At 38.8% G+C, this 22,592-nt stretch overlaps 1 protein-coding gene across 1 annotated transcript in view; it reads left to right on the top strand.

Annotated features, from left to right (window-relative positions):
* Window positions 1-22,592, top strand: part of PPEF1 (protein phosphatase with EF-hand domain 1) — a 99,730-nt gene that overhangs the window by 75,920 nt on the left and 1,218 nt on the right. Inside the window, exons 11-15 of the mRNA XM_032840829.1 lie at window positions 113-298; window positions 1,638-1,780; window positions 13,405-13,511; window positions 20,591-20,754; window positions 22,325-22,409. Coding sequence (XP_032696720.1) covers window positions 113-298; window positions 1,638-1,780; window positions 13,405-13,511; window positions 20,591-20,754; window positions 22,325-22,409 — 685 coding nt within the window. The remainder of the gene's footprint in view (window positions 1-112; window positions 299-1,637; window positions 1,781-13,404; window positions 13,512-20,590; window positions 20,755-22,324; window positions 22,410-22,592) is intronic.

Here is a 22,592-nt window from a genome sequence, read left to right on the forward strand (position 1 = left end):
GAGGAACAGACTCTGGGATCACTTGGGTTAATACTTCTGGCAAATAAGCTGGAATCTAGAAAGATAGACTCTCGCTTATGAATAGCGGCCTAATCTGGTTTGTTGCCCAAAGGTTGTCGATATTCTGTGGAGTGATCCCAGAGGCAAAAGAGGCTGTTACCCAAACACAAGTCGCGGAGGAGGCTGTTATTTCGGACCAGATATCACCTCCAAGATTCTTAATAAGTTTCAGTTGAAGATGCTGATCAGGTCTCATGAATGTAAGCCCGAAGGGTATGAAATCTGCCATGACGGGAAGGTAAGCGGACAGTGGTGGTGACAGCATCACACACATCCTCGCCCCAGGCAGTTTTTCTTCCCAGGATGCATCTTACCTAGAGGCTCATGGGAAGGTGACTTCCTCGGGACCAAAACAGGAGGCCAGGCTTTGGTACACAGAAACAGGAGACTACGAGGTTCACACAGGTTGTCTGAAGGGGCCTCAGTGTGCCTCACCCGAAGAGCTATTTGGCTTATTTCCCCGATCTTCCCGAATCCCAGAGATAGAAATTCTGACACGTAGCTCTAAGCGCACCCACGGACAGGCTACCTTCTTTATTAATCAAAAGGCGGCTTTCTGGTGCAACACGGCGGAGAAGGTACTTACCCTCACAGAGCCTGTCAAAAGCAGCCGTGAGTCCGCCTAGGCTCTCCTTCACCTTTTGTACTTGCCCTGTGCAGGGCAGAGCCACAAAACCCGCCTCACTTCTCCTCACTGAGCAGGTGAGCTCTAGCGAGTCGCCCACTGTGGTCAGTGTAGCTGCGGACCCTAAAGTGGAACGTGTCGTGCTCCTTCCGTGGTGTCTGGTAAGGCTGGAAGAGGGCTGAGGAGCGGGTTTGTCATTCCAGGTTGTCTTGGGATATCCCTTTTCTACCAGAGAATAACAGTAAATAAAACAGAATACCAAACCATGTGGTATCTCTATTTCAAGACTTTCACTTTTCTTAACTCTAATTAGTTCATTTTCAGCTCCTGCTCAGGTTGTGATATAGTGAAGGCAAGTATTATTTAAGGTTTCTTTGTACTGGGCCCAAGCTCCTGTCCACGACCAGGGTTACCCTGCCATCCCCCTCCATGGCCCCAGGGCTGGTTCCTTCCCAGCAGAGTGGTCCTGGCCACTCTGTATTCGGGCCACTACTTTCTCTGCCCTTGAAGGACTGGTTTTGTGCACGGCCCCAAGCCCTCTACATCAGTCAACTTGGAGCAAAAGAGAAAGACTGATAGTAGAGGAGTTTTGTTTTGAACACTCAAGTATCACAAGGAAAGAAAGCAAAGGCATTACCAGCTTGGAAAATTAGAATTTGCAAAACCAAGCGTTAAGTAGATTTCTAAGGTACGGAACTGGAATTGTACATAGGATCGCAAGGCTACGCCCTATGGGGGTGAGTGACTGGAAGTTCGTATTCCCGCGAGCACTGATTTTGAAGCCTTGTCGCTCTCCAGTGCAATCACAGAAAGTCCTGTCAGACTTGGGTCATTTGTATGGATTTGGAACTTTGCTTTTTGCTTTTTTAGGAATGGAGCTATTTCTGCCTTTACTGAAGGACCTTTTGAGAACTAACTCTACGTGAACCGGGCCCTCTTTTTCTTTAATCAGGTTGTTACGGTATTTTCTGCTTCTAATTATTATGAAGAAGGCAGCAATCGAGGAGCTTACATCAAACTGTGTTGTGATATGACCCCTCGATTTTTCCAGTACCAAGTAACTAGGGCAACGTGCTCGAGGCCTCTCTACGAAAGGTATGTATGCTCCAAGGAGAATTCTGAGCACTGCTACTGGTGACCCAGTAGAACCAGCCAGAGTGACTAAGAGCAGCTACGAGAGTGAAGACAACTCCTTACTGGTCACTCATTGGTATAAACACAATAGAATTAGTTCCAGACACCAAACGGTGAATGCATTCATATTTGAAACCAAGAGGAGCAATTTTCAATTCATATGTCTCTTTAAGTGGGTAAAGCCATTAGTGTCTATGAGCAGCTTCTAATTGAATGTAAAGAAAAGAAGGTCCCCACATCCGCCTGGTCCCATACCCGAAAGCCCTCCCTGTCCCCCGAACAGCCCTGTGTGCTCTTGCCTCTTGGTCGCTTTTCTACCCGGAAGCGTAGAATGACAAGAGTTGAGTGTCTCTCCATGTGATGGCCTCCATAGCTTATCTTCCTTTTCCCCATTCAACGTGATCTTTTTAAGAAGTTTTCATTATAAAATGAGTATGTTTGTTGTTAACAAGTGAGACCAAACAAAGATGTATACAGAAAATGCTAATGATCTTCTCTCCCCCTCCTTCTTAATGATCCTTTTTCCCAGAGGCAACTGAAATTGATAGCCCAGAGTGGACATTTCTTCCCTTTTCTTGCTCTACAAGAATAAACAAACCATTATGTTCATCAAATTTTAAAAATGTTGAGCACCTCCTGTGTATCATGCACTGTACCAGGCACAGACGATAGAGCAATGAACAAAATAGGCAAAAGTCCTTTCCCTCATCCAGTGCAGATCCCAGAGGGGAAGGAGAAAGGCAGCTTGCAACGTACATTCTTTTTTTTTTTTTTCTTTTTTACAAAGATAGAATCACACAGCATACTCTACAACTGACTTTTTCTCTAAAGATGATATCATGAACATTACTCCAAGTGAATACATAGTCCTAACTCAATCTTTCTAGTAGATGTGCTGTAAAAATTATGGAGTGACAAAATCTTATTCAACTGATGGCCATTTAGATTGGTTCCAGGGTTTTGCACTTAAAAGCAATGTTGTATAGAACAAATACTTCTCCTTGTGTGTGTGTGTGTGTGTGTGTGTGTGTGTATACATACATTCACACTTGCATGCAAACAGCCATAAGTTTTAGGACTTTTTTTACATAAAATTTCAAAATGTGGAGTTTATGGATTTATGGTTTAAAATTTTGCTGGATACTCCAAAAGAGTTTTAACAATTAACAATCTGAAAAACAACATACCAACTTTTCCACATCCTTGTTAGTCTCAGATATTACTACACTTCTTGATTTTTGCCAAACTGTTGGATCAAAATGGTAAATCTCATTGTTTTAATTAGCACTTTTGCCTCTTATGTTTTTGGACATTGCATTTTTCTCTTCTTTGAATTTCCTATTTGAATTATTCCTCCATTTTACATTGGGTTGTTTGTCATTTTCTGATCAATTTTTAGGAGTTCTTTGTAAATGAGGGATAGAGGATTTTTACAGTTACATTGTATATATTTTGTTGGTGTCTTCATTTTGCTTTAGTTCTATGAAATCACATTTTTGTATATAATTTCATCATATCTTTTGGATTTTCATCTTTGTTAGAAGAATGTCTCCACAACAAGTTTATATCATATTATATTTTATTATGTTAGTAAATTAATCTCAAATTAATTTATTTTAACAGCTTTGTTGAGACATAATTTACATACCATGAAGTTGACCAGTTTAATTCACCGATAGGATATTTATAGAGTTGTGCAACCATCGCTATAACCTAGTTTCTTCTTCTTTTCTTTTTTTAAATTAAATTTAATTTTTTTCGGTGTTCCAAAATAATCTAGTTTTAAAACATTTGTGCCACCCTAAAAGCACAACTTGAACCCATTAGCAGTCACCAGTCACTTCCCCCTATCACAACTCTAGGCAACCAGTAGTCTGCTTTCTCTTTCTGTCTCCATAAATTTTACCTGTTCTGGACATTTCATGTAAATGGGATCACACAATGTGCGGTCTTCTGTGACTGGCTTCTTTCACTAAGCACAATGTTTTTGAGGTTCATTAATGTAACATGTATGAATGCTTCATTCCTTATTATGGCTGAGTAATATTCCATTATATGAATAGACCACATTTTCTTTTTTTTTTAAATTAAAAAAAATTTTTAAGGTTTTAATTCCAGTACAGTGAACACACAGTATTACATTAGCTTCACGTGTATAATATAATGATTTAACAATTCCAGACATCATCCTGTGCTCAGCACAAGTACCCTCCTTCATCCCCATCGCCTATTTCACCCATCCCCTCCTACCTACCACCCCTCTGGAAACCATCACTTTGTTCTCTATAGTTCACGGTCTGTTTTTGGTTTGCCCCCCGCCTTTCCTTTGTTCATTTGTTTTGTTCCTTAAATTTCATGTATGAGTGAAATCATATGGTATTTGTGTTTCTCTGACTGATTTCACTTAGCATAGTACTCTCTAGCTTCATCCATGCTACTGCAAATGGTAAGATTTAATTCTTTTTTATGGCTGGGTAGTATTCCGTTGTGTATCTATATCACTGTTCTTTATCTGTTCATCAACTGATGGACACTTGTGTTGCTTCCATATCTTGAGTATTGTAAATAATGCTTCTATAAACATAGGGAGGCATGTATCTCTTTGAATTAGTGTTCTTGTATTCTTTGGGTAAATACCCAGTAGTACGATTGCTGGATTGTAAGGTATTTCTATGTTTAACTTTTTGAAGACCCTCCATACTATTTTCCACAGTGTCTGCTCCAGTTTGCATTCCCACCAACAGTGCGTGAGGGTTCCTGTTTCTCCACATCCTCACCAACACCTGTTATTTCCTGTGTTGTTGATTTTAGCCATTCTGAAAGTGTGAGGTAATAGCTCATGGTGGTTTTGATTTGCATTTCCCTGATGGTAAGTGATGATGAGCATCTTTTCATGTGCCTGTTGGCCATCTGGATGTTGTCTTTGGAGAAATGTCTGTTCTTGTCTTCTGCCTGTTTTTAAAATTTGATTATTTGTTTTTTTGGATGTTGAGTTTGATAAGTTCTTTATATATTTTGGATATTAACCTTTTGTCGGATATGTTATTTGCGGATATCTTCTCCCATTCCACAGGTTGCCTTTTAGTTTTGTGTATTGTTCCTTTTGCTGTGCAGAAGCTTTTTATTTTGATGGAGTTCCAATAGTTTATTTTTGCTTTTGTGCCCCTTGCCTCAGAAGACCTATCTAGAAAAAGTTGCTATGGCTAATGCCAGAGAGGTTACTGCCTGTGCTCTCTCCTAGGATTTTTATTGCTTCAGGTCTCACATTTAGGTCTTTATTCCATTTTGAGTTTATTTTTGTGTGTGGTGTAAGAACGTGGTTTCATTCCTTCCACGTAGCTGTCCAGTTTTCCCAAAGCCATTTGTTGAAGACACTGTCTTTTCCTCATTACATATTCTTTCCTGCTTTGTTGAAGATTAATTGACCATATAACTGTGAGTTTATTTCTGGGTTTTCTATTCTGTTCCATTGATCTCAGTGTCTACTTTTGTGCCAGTAACATATTGTTTTGATTACTACAGCTTTGTAATATAACTTGAAGTCTGGAATTGCGATAATGCCAGTTATATTTTTATTCTTCAAGATTGCTTTGGCTTGATAGTTCACATTTTCTTTGACCATTCATCAGACCATCAATGGAAAGTTGTCTTTTTTCCACTTTTTGGATATTATGAATAATAATGTTTTGAACATTGGTGGACAGATTTTCTGCATACATATGTTTTCATTTCTCTTGGGTATATACCTGAAAGTGGAATTGTTAGATTATATGGTAACTCTATTTTTAACATTTTGAGTAACTTGTAAGCTTTTATTCCCAAGGGTCTGCATAATTTTACATTCCCACCAGCAGTGTATGAGGATTCCAGTTTTTATACATCCTTGCCAACCCTTATTATGATCTTTTTTATGGTAGCCATTTTAGTGAATGTGAGATAGAATCTTACTGTGGATTTGATTTGCATTTTTCTAATGACCAGTGATATTGAGGGCCTTTGTATGTACTTATTAGACATTTGCTTATCTTCTTTGAAGAAATGTCTATATCAGATCCCTTTTCAACTTTTTTTTTTTAAAGATTTTTATTTATTTATTTGACAGAGATCACAAGTAGGCAGAGAGGCAGGCAGAGTTGGGGGGGGAGCAGGCTCCCTGCTGAGCAGAGAACCCGATGCGGGCCTTGATCTCAGGACCCTGGAATCATGACCTGAGCTGAAGGCAGAGGCTTTAACCCACTGAGCCATCCAGGTGCCACCTTTTTCAAAGAAGATTTTATTCATTTATTTGAGAGAGAGAGAGAACAAGCAGAGGGAGGGGCAGAAGGAGAGGGAGAAGCAGACTTCCTCCCCTGCCCAGCAGGGAGCCTAGTGTGCGTATTCAATTACGGGACCCTGGACTGATGGTGAAAGTCAAAGACAGACACTCAACCAACTGAGCCACCCAATCGCCCCTCCTTTTTCAATTTTTAATTGAGTTATTATTCTTTTTATTATGGTTTTACAAGAATTCTTTATATATCTTATACACATCACTTATTAGATAAATGATTTGCAGATAGTCTTACTCAATCTGTGGGATATATTTTCCCTTTCCTTATGGTATTATTTGCAGCACAAAATTCTTAATTTTGATGAAATCCAATCTCTCTCTCTCTCTTGTTTTTGCTTGTGCTTTTGATGTTGTATTTAAGAAGCCATTGCCTAACTCAAAGGTATGAGGATTTATTCCTATATTGTCTTCTAAGAATTTTATAGATTAAGCTCTTACATTTGGGTATCTGATCCATTTTGAGTTAATCTTTGTATGTGGTGTGAGGTAGGGCTTTAACTTTATTCTTTTACATGTGGCTATCTAGTTGTCCCAGCACTAGCAGTTGGAAAGACTATTCTTCTCCCAAGTAATTGTCTTGGCACATTTGTCAAAAGTCAATTGACGATAAAGGTATAGGTTTATTTCTGGTCTTTAAATTGCATTCCATTGATCTGTATCTCTATCCTAATGCAAGTGTCACACTGTCCTGATTAGTGCAGCTTTGCAGTAAGTTTTGAAACTGGGAAATGTGAGTTGAACTTTGTTCTTGTTTTTTAAGATTGTGTCAGTTATTCTGGCACCCCGGCATTTCCATATGAATTTTAGAATCAGCTTGTCAACTTCTACAAAAATGCCAGCTGGGATTTTGTTAGGGATTATTTTGAATCTGTAGATATATTTGGTGGCCATTGCCATTTTATTTTTATTTTATTTTATTTTATTTTATTTTATTTATTTATTTTGGGAGGGGGAGACACAAAGGGAAAGGGTGAGACAGAATCTTAAACAGACTCCCTGCTGGGCACAGAGCCCAACATAGGGCTCAGTTTCTCAACCCTGAGATCATGACCCTGAGATCATGACCTGAGCCAAAACCAAGAGTCAGATGCTTAACCGACCAAGCCACCCAGGCACCCCTGGTTATTGCCATTTAAAAAAAAAAAGATTTTGTTTATTTATTTGACAGAGACACAGTGAGAGAGAGAACACAAGCAGGGGGAGAGGGAGAAGCAGGCTTCCCGCTGAGCAGGGAGCCAAATGTGGGGCTTGATCCTAGGACCCTGGGATCATGACCTGAGCCTAAGGCAGATGCTTAACTGTCTGAGCCACCCAGGCACCCCTGGTTATTGTCATTTTAACTATTAGGTCTTTGAGTCCATGAGCATGTAATATTGTTCTATTTATTTAGCTCTTTAATTTCCTTGAAGAAAGTTTTGGTTTCTCTGTGTAAAAATTTTGAATTTCTTTGTTAAATTCATTTCTGAGGGGGCGCCTGGGTGGCTCAGTGGGTTAAGCCGCTGCCTTCGGCTCAGGTCATGATCTCAGGGTCCTGGGATCGAGTCCCGCATCGGGCTCTCTGCTCAGCAGGGAGCCTGCTTCTCTCTCTCTCTCTCTCCCTCTCTCTCTGCCTGCCTCTGTCTACTTGTGATCTCTGTCGAATAAATAAATAAAAATCTTTAAAAAAAAAAATTCATTTCTGAGTATTTTATTCTTTGTGGTGCTATAGAAAGTAGAATTACTTTCTTAATTTACATTTTTGGATTGTTCATTTCTAGCATATAGAAATACAATTGTTTTTTGTATACTGTGCAATCTTGATTAACTTGTTTATTCTAATAGTTTTTAGTAGGTTCCTTGGGATTTTTTATATACAAAATCATACTATTTCTGAATGAAAATAGTTTCACTTCTTTTCCAATCTGGATGCCTTTTACTTCTATTTCTTGTTTAATTGTCCTGGCTACCCTCTAGACTCATGTTGACTAGAAGTGGTGAAAGCAGATATCCTTACTTTGTTCCTGATCATAAAAGGGACACATTCAGTCTTCCACCATTAAGTATATCAGCCATGTGTTTTATGTAGATGCCTCTCATCAGATTGAGGAAGTTCCCTTCTATGCCAAATTTATTGAGTGTTTTTATCATGAAAGAGTGTTAGAGTTTGTCAAATGCTTTTTCTGTATCTATTGAGAAGATCATGTGGTTTTTGTTCCTTTTTTTAAAATTAATATGATATTTTTAAAATTTCGGATATTAAAGAGACCTTGATTCTTGGGATAAATCCCACTTGTTCATGGTATATCATCCTTTTTATACATTGCTGGATACAGTTTGCTGGTATTTTATTGAGGATTTTCCATCTATATTCTTTTTTTTTTTTTTAATTAAAAAAAATTTTCAAGTAATCTCTGTATCCAACATGGGACTCAAACTCACAACCCTGAAATCAAGAATTGTGTGCTCTACTGACTGAGCCAGCCAGATGCCCCTCCATCTATATTCATAAGAGGTGTTGTAGTGATGTGTGGTTTTCTCGTGATCTTTGGTTTTGGTGTCAAGATAAAATATTGGCTTCGTACAATAATGTGGGTATATATAACAAGATGGGTAGTATGCTCAATACTTCTTTTGAGGAGTTTGTGTGATTGGTTTTAATTTTTCTTTAAATGTTTGGTAGATTTCACCAGTGAAGCCATCTCATCCTGAGCTTTTCTTCATAAGAACTTGTTTGATTACTTATTCAATCTTTTCATCTGTTCTAAATCTGTTCAGGTTTTCTATTTCTTCTTAGTCATTTTGGTAGTTTGTATCTTTATAGGAATTTGTCCATTTCTTCTGGATTATCTAATTTGTTGGTGTATAATTGTTTATAGTATTCCCTCATAACCTTTTATTTCTGTCAATTATGGTCAATTGTGATGACCCCTCTTGCATGCCTGATTTTAGAAATCTGAGTCCTTCATCCTTTTTTTCTTGGCCAGTCTAGCTAAAGTTTTGTCAATTTTATTGATCTTTTTGGAAGTACCAATTTTTGGCTTCGTTGATTTTCTCTATTGTTTTTCTGTTTTCTATTTCATTTACAGGCACACCTCAGAGATACTGCAGGTTCAGTTTCAGTCCACTGTAATAAAGCAAATCTTAACAATAAAGCAAGTCAGGAGAATTTTTCAATTTCCTAGTGCATATAAAAGTTATGTTTGCATTATACTGTAGTCTGTTAAGTGTGCAGTAGCATATCTAAAAAACAACGTATATACTTTAATTTTAAACTACTCTATTATTAAAAATATGGTAGTCATCATCTGAACTTTCAGCTCGCTGTAATCTTGCTGGTGGAAGGTCTTGCCTCCACCTTGATGGCTGCTGACTGATCAGGGTGATGGTTGGTGAACACTGGGGCAGCTGCAGCAATTCCTTAACATAAGACAACAATGAAATTTGCTAGATTGATTGGCTGTTCCTTTCATGAACAATTTCTCTGTAGCATGCGATGCTGTTTGACAGCATTTTGCCCCCAGTAACTTCTTTCGGAATTGGAGTCAGTCCTCTCAAACCCTGCTGCTGCTTTATCAACTAAATGTATATTCTATTTTAAATCCTTTGTTGTCATTTCAATAATCTTCACAGCATCTTCACCAGTAGATTCATCTCAAGACACCACTTTCTGGGGCACCTGGGTGGCTCAGTGGGTTAAAGCCTCTGCCTTCGGCTCAGGTCATGGTCTCAGGGTCCTGGGATCGAGCCCCGCATCGGGTTCTCTCTGCTCAGCAGGGAGCCTGCTTCCCCCTCTCTCTCTGCCTGCCTCTCTACTTGTGATCTCTCACTGTCAAATAAATAAAATCTTTAAAAAAAAAAAGACACCACTTTCTTTGCTAATCCATAAGAAGCAACAAAATTTTACCCTGAGATGGCAGCACTTCTGTCACATCTCCAGGCTCCACTTCTCATTCTAGTGCTCTTGCTTCCAACACATCTGCAGTGACTCCCGTCACTGAAGTCTTGAACCCCTCAAAGTCATCCATGCGGGTTGGAGTCAACTTCTTCCAAACTCCTGTTAATGTTGATACTTGACCTCTTCCGATGAATCACACATGTTCTTAATGGCATCTAGAATGGCGAATCCGTTTCAGAAGCTTTTCAAATTATTTTACCTGGATCAATCAGAGGAATCACTATCTGTGGCAGCTACGGCCTTATGAAATGTTTTTCTTAAATAATAAGACTTGAAAGTCTAAATTCCTCCTTGATCCATGGGCTGCAGAATGAATGTTGTGTTAGCAGTCCCAGAACCATGAATCTCACTGTCCATCTCCATCAGAGCTCTCAGGTGACGAGGTGTACTGTCGGTGAGCAGTCATATTTTAAAAAGAATCTTTTTCTGAGCAGTAGGCCTCAACAGTGGGCTTAAAATATTCAGTAAACCATGTTGCAAATAGGTGTGGTGTCATATAGGCTTTGTTGTTCCATTTATAGAGCCCAGGCAGAGTGGATTAAACATAATTCTTGAAGGCCCGAGGATTTTCAGAATGGTGAATAAACATTGCCTTCGACTTCAAGTCACCAGCTACATTAGCCCCTAACAAGAAAGTCAGCCTGTCTTTGGAAGCTTTGAAGCCAGGCAGTGACTTCTCCTCTCTAGCCGTGGAAGTCCTAGATGGCATCTTCTTCCAATAGAAGACTGTTTCATGGGCATTGAAAATCTGTTGTTCAGTGGAGCCACCTTCATTCATTATTTTGGCCAGATTTTCTGGATCCCTTGCTGCAGCTTCTACTCAGCACTTGCTGCTTCACCTTAAACTTTAATATTATGGAGGTTCCTTAAACCTCATGAACCAACCTTCACTAGTTTCAAACCTTTCTTCCGCAGCTTCTTCATCTCTCTCAGCCTTCACAGAACTGAAGAGAGTTAGGACTTTGCTCTGGATTAGGCTTTGGCCTAAGAGAATATGGTGGCTGGTTTGATCTTCTAACCAGACCACTTAGACTTTCTCCATATCAGCAATAAGGCTGTTCCATTTTCCTATCATTTGGGTTTATTGGGATAACACTTTTAATTTCCTTCAAAATTTTTTTCTTTGCATTAACAACTTGGCTAACTTTTGGGCACAAGAAGATTAGTCTTCAGCCTCTCTTGGCTTTCAACATGCCTTCCTCACTAAGCTTAATCATTTCTAGCTTTTGATTTAATATGAGAGGGGCACCTGGCTGCCTCAGTCAGAAGAGCATGAGACTCTTGATCTCAGGGTTGTGACTTTGATCCCCACATTGGGTGTAGAGATTACTAAAAATAAATAAATAAATTTAAAAAATAGAAAGCGAGAGACCTTTGACTCCCTTTAACTTGAACATTTAGAGGCCATTATAGGTTTAATAATTGGTCTAAGTTCAATATTGTTGTGTCTCAGGAAATAGGGAGGCTCAAGGAGAGGGAGAGAGATGAAGGAATGACTGGTCAGTAGAGCAGTCAGAACAGATACAATATCAATTAAGTTGGCTGTCCTATGTGGGCATAGTTTGTGGCACCCCAAAACAATTACAATACTAATATTAAAGATCACTGATCATAGATCACCATAACAAAATAATAATGGAAAAGTTTGAAATACTGTGAGAATTACCAAAATGTGACAGAGACACAAAGTGAGCAAATATTATTCGAAAAATGTCGCTGATAAGCTTACTCAGTGCAGGGTTACCACAAACCTTCAATATGTAAAAATACCTGAGAAGTACTATAAAACATTTATGCCTATAGTTTTCCTCTATTCTTTATTCTTTCCATCCTGTTTTCTTTCAGCTTACTCTTATTTTCCTAGTTTTTGAAAGCAGAGATTATGTTAACGATTTGAGATCTTTTTTAATAGAGGCATTTGTAGCTACAAATTTTCTTCTAAGCACTATTTTGGTTGTGTCTCAAGTGTTTTGACATATTGTGTTTTAATCTTCATTTATCTTAAAGTATTTTCTAATTTCTCTTGTGATTTCTTCTTTGACCCCTTGATTATTTAGGATTTTGTTGTTTGATTTCCTTGTATTTGGGATTTCCCCAAATTTCTTTCTGTTATTAATCTCTAATTTATTCCCTTTGTAGTCAGAAAAGATACTTTGTATTATGTTAATCATGTTAAATCTATTGAGACTTATACTGTGGCGTAGCATAGGATCCCTTGTGGAGAATGTTCCATATGTGATTTAGAAAAATGTATATTCTGCTGTTGTTGGGTAGAGTGTTTTATACATATCTGTTAAATTTAGTTGGTTTGTAGTGCTGTCCAAGTCTTTTATATCCTTTTTTATTTTCTGCCTCATTGTTCTATCCATTATTGAAAGTAGAATATTGAAGTCCCCAACTATTATTGTTAAATTGTTTATTTCTCCCTTCAATTCTGTCTGTTTTTGCTTCATATAGTTTTGGGCTCTGTTGTTAGGTTCATATATGTTTACAATTGTTGTATCTTCTTGTCTGATTCTTTTATCATTATAAAATATCCCTCTTTATCTCTAGTAATATATTTTGTCTTCAAGTCTATTCTGTCTACTATTAGTGTAGCCACTCTAACTCTCTTATGGTTGATGTTTGCATAATACACCTTTTTTTGTTCTTTCGAGCTCTTTGTATCTTCGAAACAAAGTGTATCTCCTGTAGAAAACATACAGTTGGGTCTGCCCTCTCTGCTTTTTGGGGGAGGGGATATATGACTCATAGCCACTTTACTTCTCTCTTCTTCCTTTATTTAGAATTTATTTTTGTAAACGGTCGAGGTGGTTTAGCATTCAGACAGATAACTATGCAAGCACCGTGTTAAAAAAAAAAATAGCCCCTTTCCACTGAATTTTAATACCTCCTTTGTCATATATATTGTTCCCATATATAGTTCACTAAGTTTATGCAATTTCTATTATGTTCTGCTCATGCATCTGTCTTCTTTTGTGTTAATACCTATTGTTTGGTTTTAGCAACTTCACAGTAAATTTTAATGTCTGCTATAGCAAGTCCCTCTTTATTTTTCTTATTTTTTAAAATTATCTTGGATATGCTCAGACATCAGTTGCTTATGTAAAACTTGGAAATCAAAAAGAAAACACCAGTGGTAATCCTTTTAAAATTTCACAATACATGCACATACATACATACATACAAAAACACTGACCACCTAATAACAGGGTATGTGTGAAGTTAGGCAATTCATTTGAAGTGGAACACGTTAAAACAAGACACAGTGGGATGGTTTATGTGTCTTTCTTTCACCTAATAATTGTTTTGTTACCGTAGGGTGAATACTATGGAAAGTAGTGCCATCAGGATATTGAAAGAGAGAATGCTTTCACGAAAAACTGACCTCATTCGTGCTTTCCAACTTCAAGACCGCAGTAAATCAGGTAATAAAATTACATAATGCTTACCATTTCTTAACATACCAGCTTACATAAAAATCAGTTTTTATTTATTTAATTTTTTTTTTGCTCCCTTAGATTTCAGTTTTCTATTTTTACTAACAAGGAAAGATAGAGATAAAAATAAAATATAATCCATTATGTGCTTGAAAAAAGCCATATTCCTCCTTTGCAGTAAGTTTCTTTCAACTTAAAACAACAACAACCCTTCTATTCTGGTATCTCAGACTAGATACTCCATAAGGCCCTCCTGCTAAGTAACAGCTAGCTTCTAGAGGATACAGAATTTTAATGCATCGACCAGCCTCACAGTAAGATAAATATGTAGGAAACACTTTATTTCCTCATGAAAGGTTTTTTGAAACCATATTTGGGGCATGGAGTAGCAAGAAAGCACAAAATAGTAGATTGTCCTGAGGGCAAATGCTAATTTTGATGTAACACTCAATCCTGAGACTAAACCTGGGATAATAGAAAGATGGATAAGCTGAATCGGAGAGTTCTACATTAAGCCTGGGCCCTCAAAGAGGCTATGATAAGCCTATGTTTGTAGTGCCCCCTGACTCTAGGCAAGCAAGTGCAAATCCATGTTCAAGGGATGCATCCCTAATTTTGGCCACTAATATATCCAGAGATTAAGATCAACCACGAGCTCATAACCAAAGATTGTGAAACAACGAGGCAAGCTACCATGAGTAAGAGTCAACAGAAAGAACAAACTACAGATTTAGTTCCCTGAAGACATCAGATATTAGAATTTTCAAATACAAATACAAACAACTAAGAAATGTTTAATGAAATAAAAGATGGAATTGCAGACATGCATTTGAAAACAATTTGAAGAACCAAATAGATATAAAACTATACTTGTTTAAGAAAACCCATAATGGATGGGTTAAACAGAAGATTAGACATTGCTTAAGAAAGAATTAGAAATATTGTTATGGACAGTAAAGTCAAGTCTAACATACATCTACTCAGGGTCCCAGGAGAAAAGACTGTAAGAGAGGATATATTTGACATGATAATGGCTGAGACTTTTCCAGAACTGATAAGCAACTCACATTCACAGGTAGAGAGGTACAGTGTTTCTCAAAACAGGATAAAAAAAAAAAAATACACACCTATACATACTTGTAGAGAAACTACAGGACACCAACAGCAAATAAAAATATCTTGGAGGGCACCTGGGTGGCTCAGTGGGTTAAGCCTCTATCTTTGGCTCAGGTCATGATTTCAGGGTCCTGGGATCAAGTCCCACATCGGGCTCTCTGCTCAGCAGGGAGCCTGCTTCCCCCTCTTTCTCTGCCTGCCTCTCTGCCTACTTGTGATCGCTCTCTCTCTGTCAAATAAATAAATAAATAAAATCTTAAAAAATAATCTTGGAAGCAGAGAGAAATACACATTGCTACAAAGAGAAAACAGTTGTACTGTTATTAGCCTTCTCCGTAGTTGCAATAGAAACCTGTAAACAGGGGTGCCTGGGTGGCTCAGTGGGTTAAGCCTCTGCCTTCGGCTCAGGTCATGATCCCAGGGTCCTGGGATCGAGCCCCACATCGGGCTCTCTGCTCGGTGGGGAGCCTGCTTCCTCCTCTCTCTGTCTGCCTCTCTGCCTACTTGTGATCTCTGTCTGTCAAATAAATAAAATAAATTAAAAAAAAAAAGAAACCTGTAAACAGTGGAATCATATATACAAAATACTGAAACCAAAACTTAGATAAAGATACAACATGAAAACACAAGACCAAAGTTGTAACAGCTCTGTTAATATTAGACAAAGTAGATTTCAAGGAAATATACATTACTCAAAATAAAAAGGGACACTTTGTAATGATAAAATACTCAATTTGCCAATTGAATCCATTCTAAATCTATATGTATTGATTTATAGCCTCAAAAATATATTTAAGAAAATAAACAGAACAAATAGAAGTAGAGAAATCTACCATCACATTGGGAGATTTTAATACCCCTTTGACTAAAAGAATTAACTGACAAAAAGATTAGCAGACTTTCCCTAAAAATAGAGCTCCGCGCCCAACATTGCAGAATATACGTTTTTGTCAAGCACAAATGGAACACTTACAAATATTGATGATAAACTGGAACAGAAGGCAAATCTCAATAAATTTTGTATAAAAAACATACAGAATAAATTTTCTGTCAGTGAATTGACAGAAGGTAGCCAGAAAATTCCCTGGGGCTTAGAAAGAAGAAATATAATTCTAAATAGCCCTTAGATAAAAGGAAAAATAACAGTGGAAACTAGAATTCTGCAACTGAATGAAAATGCAACATATTGAAATTTATAAGATACAAGTTAGAGAAGCACTGAACATACCTATATTTTAATATTTTAAAAGATGAAACTAGGATCAACAAAGTAAAAAAATAAAGATTCTTTGAAGAAACTAGTAAATCTGATAAAACACTGGTAAGGAGACAGAGAAAGAGAAATAATCAATGCCAGAATTGAGAGGAGAGATGTTACTACAGACTTTACAGATATTAAAAAGCTCATAAGATGTATTATAGAAACTCTTATGCACGGGCACGTGGGTGGCTTAGTCATTAAACATCTGCCTTTGGCTCAGGTCATGATCCTGTGGTCCGGGGATCGAGCCCCGTATTGAGCTCTCTGCTCAGCAGAGATCCTGCTCCTCCCTCTCCCATTTGCCCCTCCCCCTGCTTGTGCATGTGCTTCTCTCTCTGTCAAAGGAATAAATAAAATCTTGAAAAAAAGAGAAACTCTTGTGCTAATAATTAAAACTTTAGATTATATGGTCAAATTCCTAAAATACGTTACACATACCCATTGTCTTACCAAAACAGACACAAGAAGAAATAGAAAATCTCAACAATCCTATAACTGTTGAAGAAAATGGATCTGAAATTTTGCAACTTGTCCCAAAGACAGCTTAGTTCAGATAGCCTCATTAACCATTACAATATACATTTAAGAATAAAACCAGTATTACACAAACTCTTCCAGAGAATGGAAATACAAGGGATATTTCCAAGATTATTTTAGGAGGTCAGCATAACCTTGATACCAAAACCTAACAAAGACATTATGGAAAAGGAAAGTTAATAGCTAATCTTGCTCATAAACTTAGATGAAAAAAATCCTAAATGGAATATTAACAAAAGGTTAAATTACAACCAAGTTTGGTTTAGTCTAGAAATGTTAGGAATTGTAGCTTGTTTTAACATTCAGAAATCAGTGTAATTCACTGCTTTAACAAAATTGAAGAAGTTATGATTCTCCCAAAATAAGAAAAACTTGTTGGATGTGTTTTACCTTGATATCATGGCTTCAAAAAAACACTTAGAAAACTAAAAACAGAAGAAAATTTCCTTAATCTCATAAAGGATGTCTAACAAAGCCTATAGAAAAAAGCACACTTGATGGAGTGATGTTGAAACCTTTTCTTCTAAGATGGGGAATGAGAGAAAGATGCTGAATAATTCCCATCCTCCAATGTGTCCATATCCTAATCCCCAGAACCTCTAAATGTTACCTTACTTATATGGCTAAAGGGATTTGCAGATGTGATTAGAGCAATGATCTTGACCTAGGGAGACTACCCTGCATTATCTAGGTGGAATCGATATAATCAGGATGGTCCTACAAAAGGGATGTAGGAGGAGTCGGAGACAGAGGAGAAGGTGATGTGCTGATGGAAACAAATATTGAAACAATACACCCTGAAAACGGAGGAAGGTGCCTCAAGTCAAGGAATATAGGCAGCCTTTAGAAGCCGAAAAGGGGAAGAAAATGGATCCTCCCATCAGAGTTTCCCAAAGGAACCGGCCCTGCTGACACTTGGACTTGGCCCAGCAAACAGATTTTGGGCTTCTAATCTCCAGAACTTTAAGAGAATAAATCTGTGTTATTTTAAGCCATGAAGTCTGTGGTAATTTGTTACAGCAGCAGTAGGAAACTAATATAGATGTGTACTGTCAAGATTGTTCAACACTGTATTAGGGATGCTAGCTACTGCAATAAGGCAAGTTAAATAAGATGATAAGAATTAGAAAGGAAAAAATATGTTACTATGTAGACAACATAATTGAGTATACAGAAAACCCAAATAAAGATAAACTCTTAGAATTAATAAGTGAATTTAACAACTTGTAGAACAGAATGTCAATACACAGAAATTGATTGCATTTCCATATATTAGTATATTGGTTGGAATCTGTGGAGGACTCAGAAACCACAGCAATCATTTGAACGGGGAAATTTAATATAAAGAATTATTAACTAGTTAAAGGTGATTAATTTCTAAAATGGCTAAAAGAGAACTCTAAAGGATACAGGAATAGAAATTATAGGGAGCAGCTATTATCTCTAAGGCTAAGAAAGTGTACCCAAGGAAGGAACAAACTTAGAAGAGCCCCCTACTCCCTCCAGGGCTAAGATTCAGATCTTATTGGACAGAGAGTGACTGTGGCTCACTAGATGGGGTGGAAGTTCGCTCAGGTGTCTCATATCAAAGATGATCTATAGCTGGTGGGCCAGGACTGAAGAGGATGGAGCCACCCACTGGGGTGCCAGCAAAACCCTCTTTGGGCTGTGTACCACTGAGTCTCCCACACAGTCCTGGCAAGCAAGCCATTCACTCTGGTGTTGGTAAAATTGACTAGATAGTGGGTGCCAATGCATTTCCCACACACCTCTGGCAACCATGCTGTGCTATAAAAGCAAGAAGGAAAGCATACCAGAGGTATTTCTTCTGCCAAGTCTTAGAGCATCCTTCCTGTGCCCTCTATTGACATTATACCAGGTGCCAAAAGAGAAATATTTACAGGGTTCGGTTCCAGTATCACAAAACAGGGCAAAGAAGGGTAGGTAGATTTGGAGCTGAGGAGGAATAAACTGATAAGAGATAGAGCTAAGAATTAACTTTTAGATAATGAAAATCTTAAAAGATACCATTCACAGCAGATAAGCAAGGACTGAGGAACGAGCGTAATGACTGATGTATGAGATTTCTAAAATATTATTAAAAGAAATTAAAAAGGACTGGAATAAGTGGGTAGATATTATTGTGTTTAAGGGCTGAAATTGTCAAGATATAAATTCTTTTCAAATTGAACTATAGGTTCAATGCACCAAAAGGGCATGTACAGAAATGTTCTTAGCAACGCTGTTTGTGATAGCCTCAAACTGGGGATAACCCTAAGGCCCACCAACAGTTGAATGGATATGTAAATTGTGTGTATTCACACCATGGAATGCCATACACCAATGACAATAAAGATGTTAAAACTGAATAGAAAATATGGCTGACTCTCATGGACTTAGTGTTGAGCAAAAGGAGTCAGACTCCCCCTGAATTATATACTTCGTGATTCCATTTACATATGGATCAAAAAAGACAAGAGGTTAATTATAGTGATAGAAATCAAGATGGCAGCTCTCCTTAGGAAAAGTGGGTGGTGGTAGTAATTGTGAGAGGCCACAAGGGGGCCTTTTGAATATTGACAATGTTCTTTTTTTTTTTTTTTATAACTTTGAGTTTTTGTTTAGGTTCCAATTAGTTAACATACAGTATAATATTAGTTTCAGGTGTACAATATGGTGATTCAGTACTTTCACATGTCACCCGGGGCTCTTCACCTGTTTAACCCCATCCTCCCACCCACTTCCCCCTGGTAACCATCAGTGTGTTCTCTATAGTTAAACAATCTGAGGGTTTTGAAGGGGTCGGGGGGCGGTGGGAGGTTGGGGGAACCAGGTGGTGGGTATTGGGGGGGTTGGGAGGTTGGGGGAACCAGGTGGTGGGTATTGGGGGGGTGGGAGGTTGGGGGAACCAGGTGGTGGGTTTTGGGGAGGGCACGGATTGCATGGAGCACTGGGTGTGGTGCAAAACCAATGAATACTGTTACGCTGGAAAGAAATTTAAAAAAAGAAAAAAGGAGTCTATTTCTTGGTTTGCTTCTCTCTTTTTTTCCCTGTGCTCATTTGTTTTGTTTCTTAAATTTCACATGAGTGAAATCATATGGTATTTGGCAATGTTCTATTTCTTGTCCTTGGTGGTGGCTACATAGGAACTCCCTCTGTGACAATTCACTGAGCTCTGAATTTGTTTCGTGAACTTGTCTGTATGTGTTGAACTTTAATTTTTAAAAAAGAATATGGCCAACAAACACATGAAAAGATGCTTATCGTCACTCATCGTCAGGGAAATGCAGATCAAAACCACAGTGAGCTATTACCTCACACTTTCAGAATGGCTAAAACCAACAACACGAGAAACAACAGGTGTTGGCGAGGATGTGGAGAAACAGGAACCTCCGTGCACTATTGGTGGGAATGCAAAATGGTGCAGCCACTGTGGAAAACAGTATGGAGGTTCCTCAAAAATTTAAAAATAGAACTACCTTTTAATCCGGCAATCACACTACAGGGTGTTTACCCAAAGAATACAAGAGCACTAATTCAAAGGGATACACACGTCCCTATGTTTATAGCAGCATTATCTACAACAGCGAAGATACAGAAGCAATGCAAGTGTCCATCAGCGGATGAATGGATAGAGAGTCGTGGTATATAGACATACAATGGAATATTCCTCAGCCATAAAAAGAAAATCCTGCCATTTGCAATGACGTGGATGGAGCTAGAGAGAATTAAGCTTAGTGAAATAAGTCAGAGAAAGACAAATACCATCTGATTTCACTCATCTGTGGATTTTAAGAAATGAAACAAGCTAAGGGATAAAATGAGAGAGAGAGAGAGAGAGAGGCAGACCAAGAAACAGACTCTTCACTCTGGAGAACACACTTCTGGCTACCAGAGGGGAGGCGGTGGGGGAATGGGTGAGACAGGTGATGGGGATGAAGGGGGGCACTGGTCGTGATGAGCACAGGGTGTTGCATGGAAGTGGGGAATTTCTATATTATGCACCAGAGTTGCGGTGCCTGTTGGGACAGATCACAGAGGGGAACGGGAGGAACCCAGGCTTCAAAACCCCGGGCTGTTCACTGGTTCCGCCAAGTAGGTTGCATTTCTTTACTAAATTATCAACCAATGATATGGGTTTTGTTGTTGTTAGGAAAACTTTCTATGGGCCAGTGGGCCTTCTCCATGGAGAACACTTTGGGGCTGAACTTACCATGGAGATCCCTGAGTCCACATCTGGTAACCACAGACAAAAATGGAAATATTAACTACATGTCCACCTTCCAGGATATCCACATTCAGAAACCTGTGAAAGAGGCAAGTGAAACGTAGCCGCAGCTAAAGCCTGTCTGGAGCGATGGGGCACCTGGGTGGCTCAGTCAAGTTAGGCATCAGACTCTTGCTTTTGGCTCAGGTCATGATCTCATGGATTGTGGGATCGAGCCCCAAGTCAGGCTCTGAGCTCAGAGTGGAGTCTGCTTGGGATTCTCTCTCTCCCTTTGCCCTCCCCACCCCTCACACATGTGCTCACTCTCTTAAAAAAAAAAAAAAAAAAGCGAAAACCAGACAAATAAAACCTGGCTTGAGCAAAACACCCTTCAGACGACCTATAAGAGGAACTCAGTCCTCTGAAACATTGGGGATGGGGTGCCCGCATGGCTCAGTTGGTTAAGCGTCTACCTTTGGCTCGGGTCATAATCCCAGCGTCCTGGGATCAAGCCTCGCATCGGGCTCCCTGCTCAGTGGGGAGTCTGCTTCTCCTCCTGCCCCTCACCCTGCTCTCGTGCTCTCTCTCTGACAAATGAATAAATAAAATCTTTTTAAAAAAAAAGGAAAAAGAAAAGTTGGGGAGTGAGAATCATCTAATGGATGGGTGTGGCAGTCTTGGGAATAGGCCTAAGGTCGCTCTCCCAGGTACACTGTGATCTGTTTGTGAAATTTGTGCCTTCTAAGGATAGGCAAGATGGAAAAAGAAGGAAAAGCTTCTGCAAGCAAATCCATGTCAAATATGTGATTCTTCTCTGACATCCATTCTTTCATTCAACTCCCCCTTAAAATATTCAGCAGAACCCCTGTTAAACTGTAAGGGTATGGACTAGCTGACATGACATTTTATGCCTTAAAGACTTGTAAACTTTAGAATCTCTTATTAAAATGAGAATACCGCAGGAAGAATTACCAGATACCACCCCCCCATACTTACTAGTTAACAACCCTTTGGCAATTGGTTATAACACTGGGCTGAAAGGGAGCTGATGGGGACTGAGATTGGGGTGATTGTTTGCAGGGGAGATAGGAAAGTAAGAGCAGAGGGAAGAAAAGCAAAGTGCAAGTGGGAGAGTGAAACACCCACACGAAGAAGGCTTTAGGCTTTATCTAAGAGGCAGTAAACCGTGATGGCCAAACCCATAGGCCTTGGCTTCAGGCAGCTGAGAATCAGATCCCCTTTACCAACTATGTGAACCTTGAGAAACTGAACTTTACCTGTTTTCTAATCTGTAAAATGGGCATAATAATTCTGTTCCCTGGGCCTCTTGTTGAGGACAGAATGAAATGAAAACTCTCATGGAGGGTTTCCCATGGAAAACTCTCCGCACAGAGCCTGCACTCGGGTGTTCTCAGTAAATGTTGGCTGCTGTTCCTTGTTTCCTGAATGGCATGGGCTCTGTCCCCTGACACACGCAGGCTGCACTTGGTTCCGCATACAAGAGTATGGTCTTGTCTTTGATTAATGAGGGCTGGTCCTCCAAGGAAGGCCTGTCGTCTCGTTTCTATCTGAATCACATCCTTTGAACTGGTCATAATGTTTTGTGTTTGTTACATTTACTACAATTGACCTGTGTTATTAATTCTATGTGTTTTAACACTTAGAACATCTTTATTTTAGGCTCAGTCTACTCTAGTTGAAACTCTGTACAGATACCGCTCTGACCTGCAAATCATCTTCAATGTCATTGACTCTGATCACTCAGGTAAATGAGCGTCGATTAGTTCGATAGCAGAAGAAGACAAAGGCTAATCTGTTTCTTGGAAAGCAGAATTCTGTTTTCATCTGTTGCATTCTTTGCCCAAACTTGAATTAACTTGGGCTGGGGGGGTGAATAAACTTATGTTAAATATTATTATTATTATTTAGTTTGTCCAAAAACTGTATT

This window comes from Lontra canadensis, unplaced genomic scaffold, assembly GCF_010015895.1.
Source record: "Lontra canadensis isolate GAN:19392208 unplaced genomic scaffold, GSC_riverotter_1.0 scaffold116, whole genome shotgun sequence".
Classification (NCBI taxonomy): Eukaryota; Metazoa; Chordata; class Mammalia; order Carnivora; family Mustelidae; genus Lontra; species Lontra canadensis.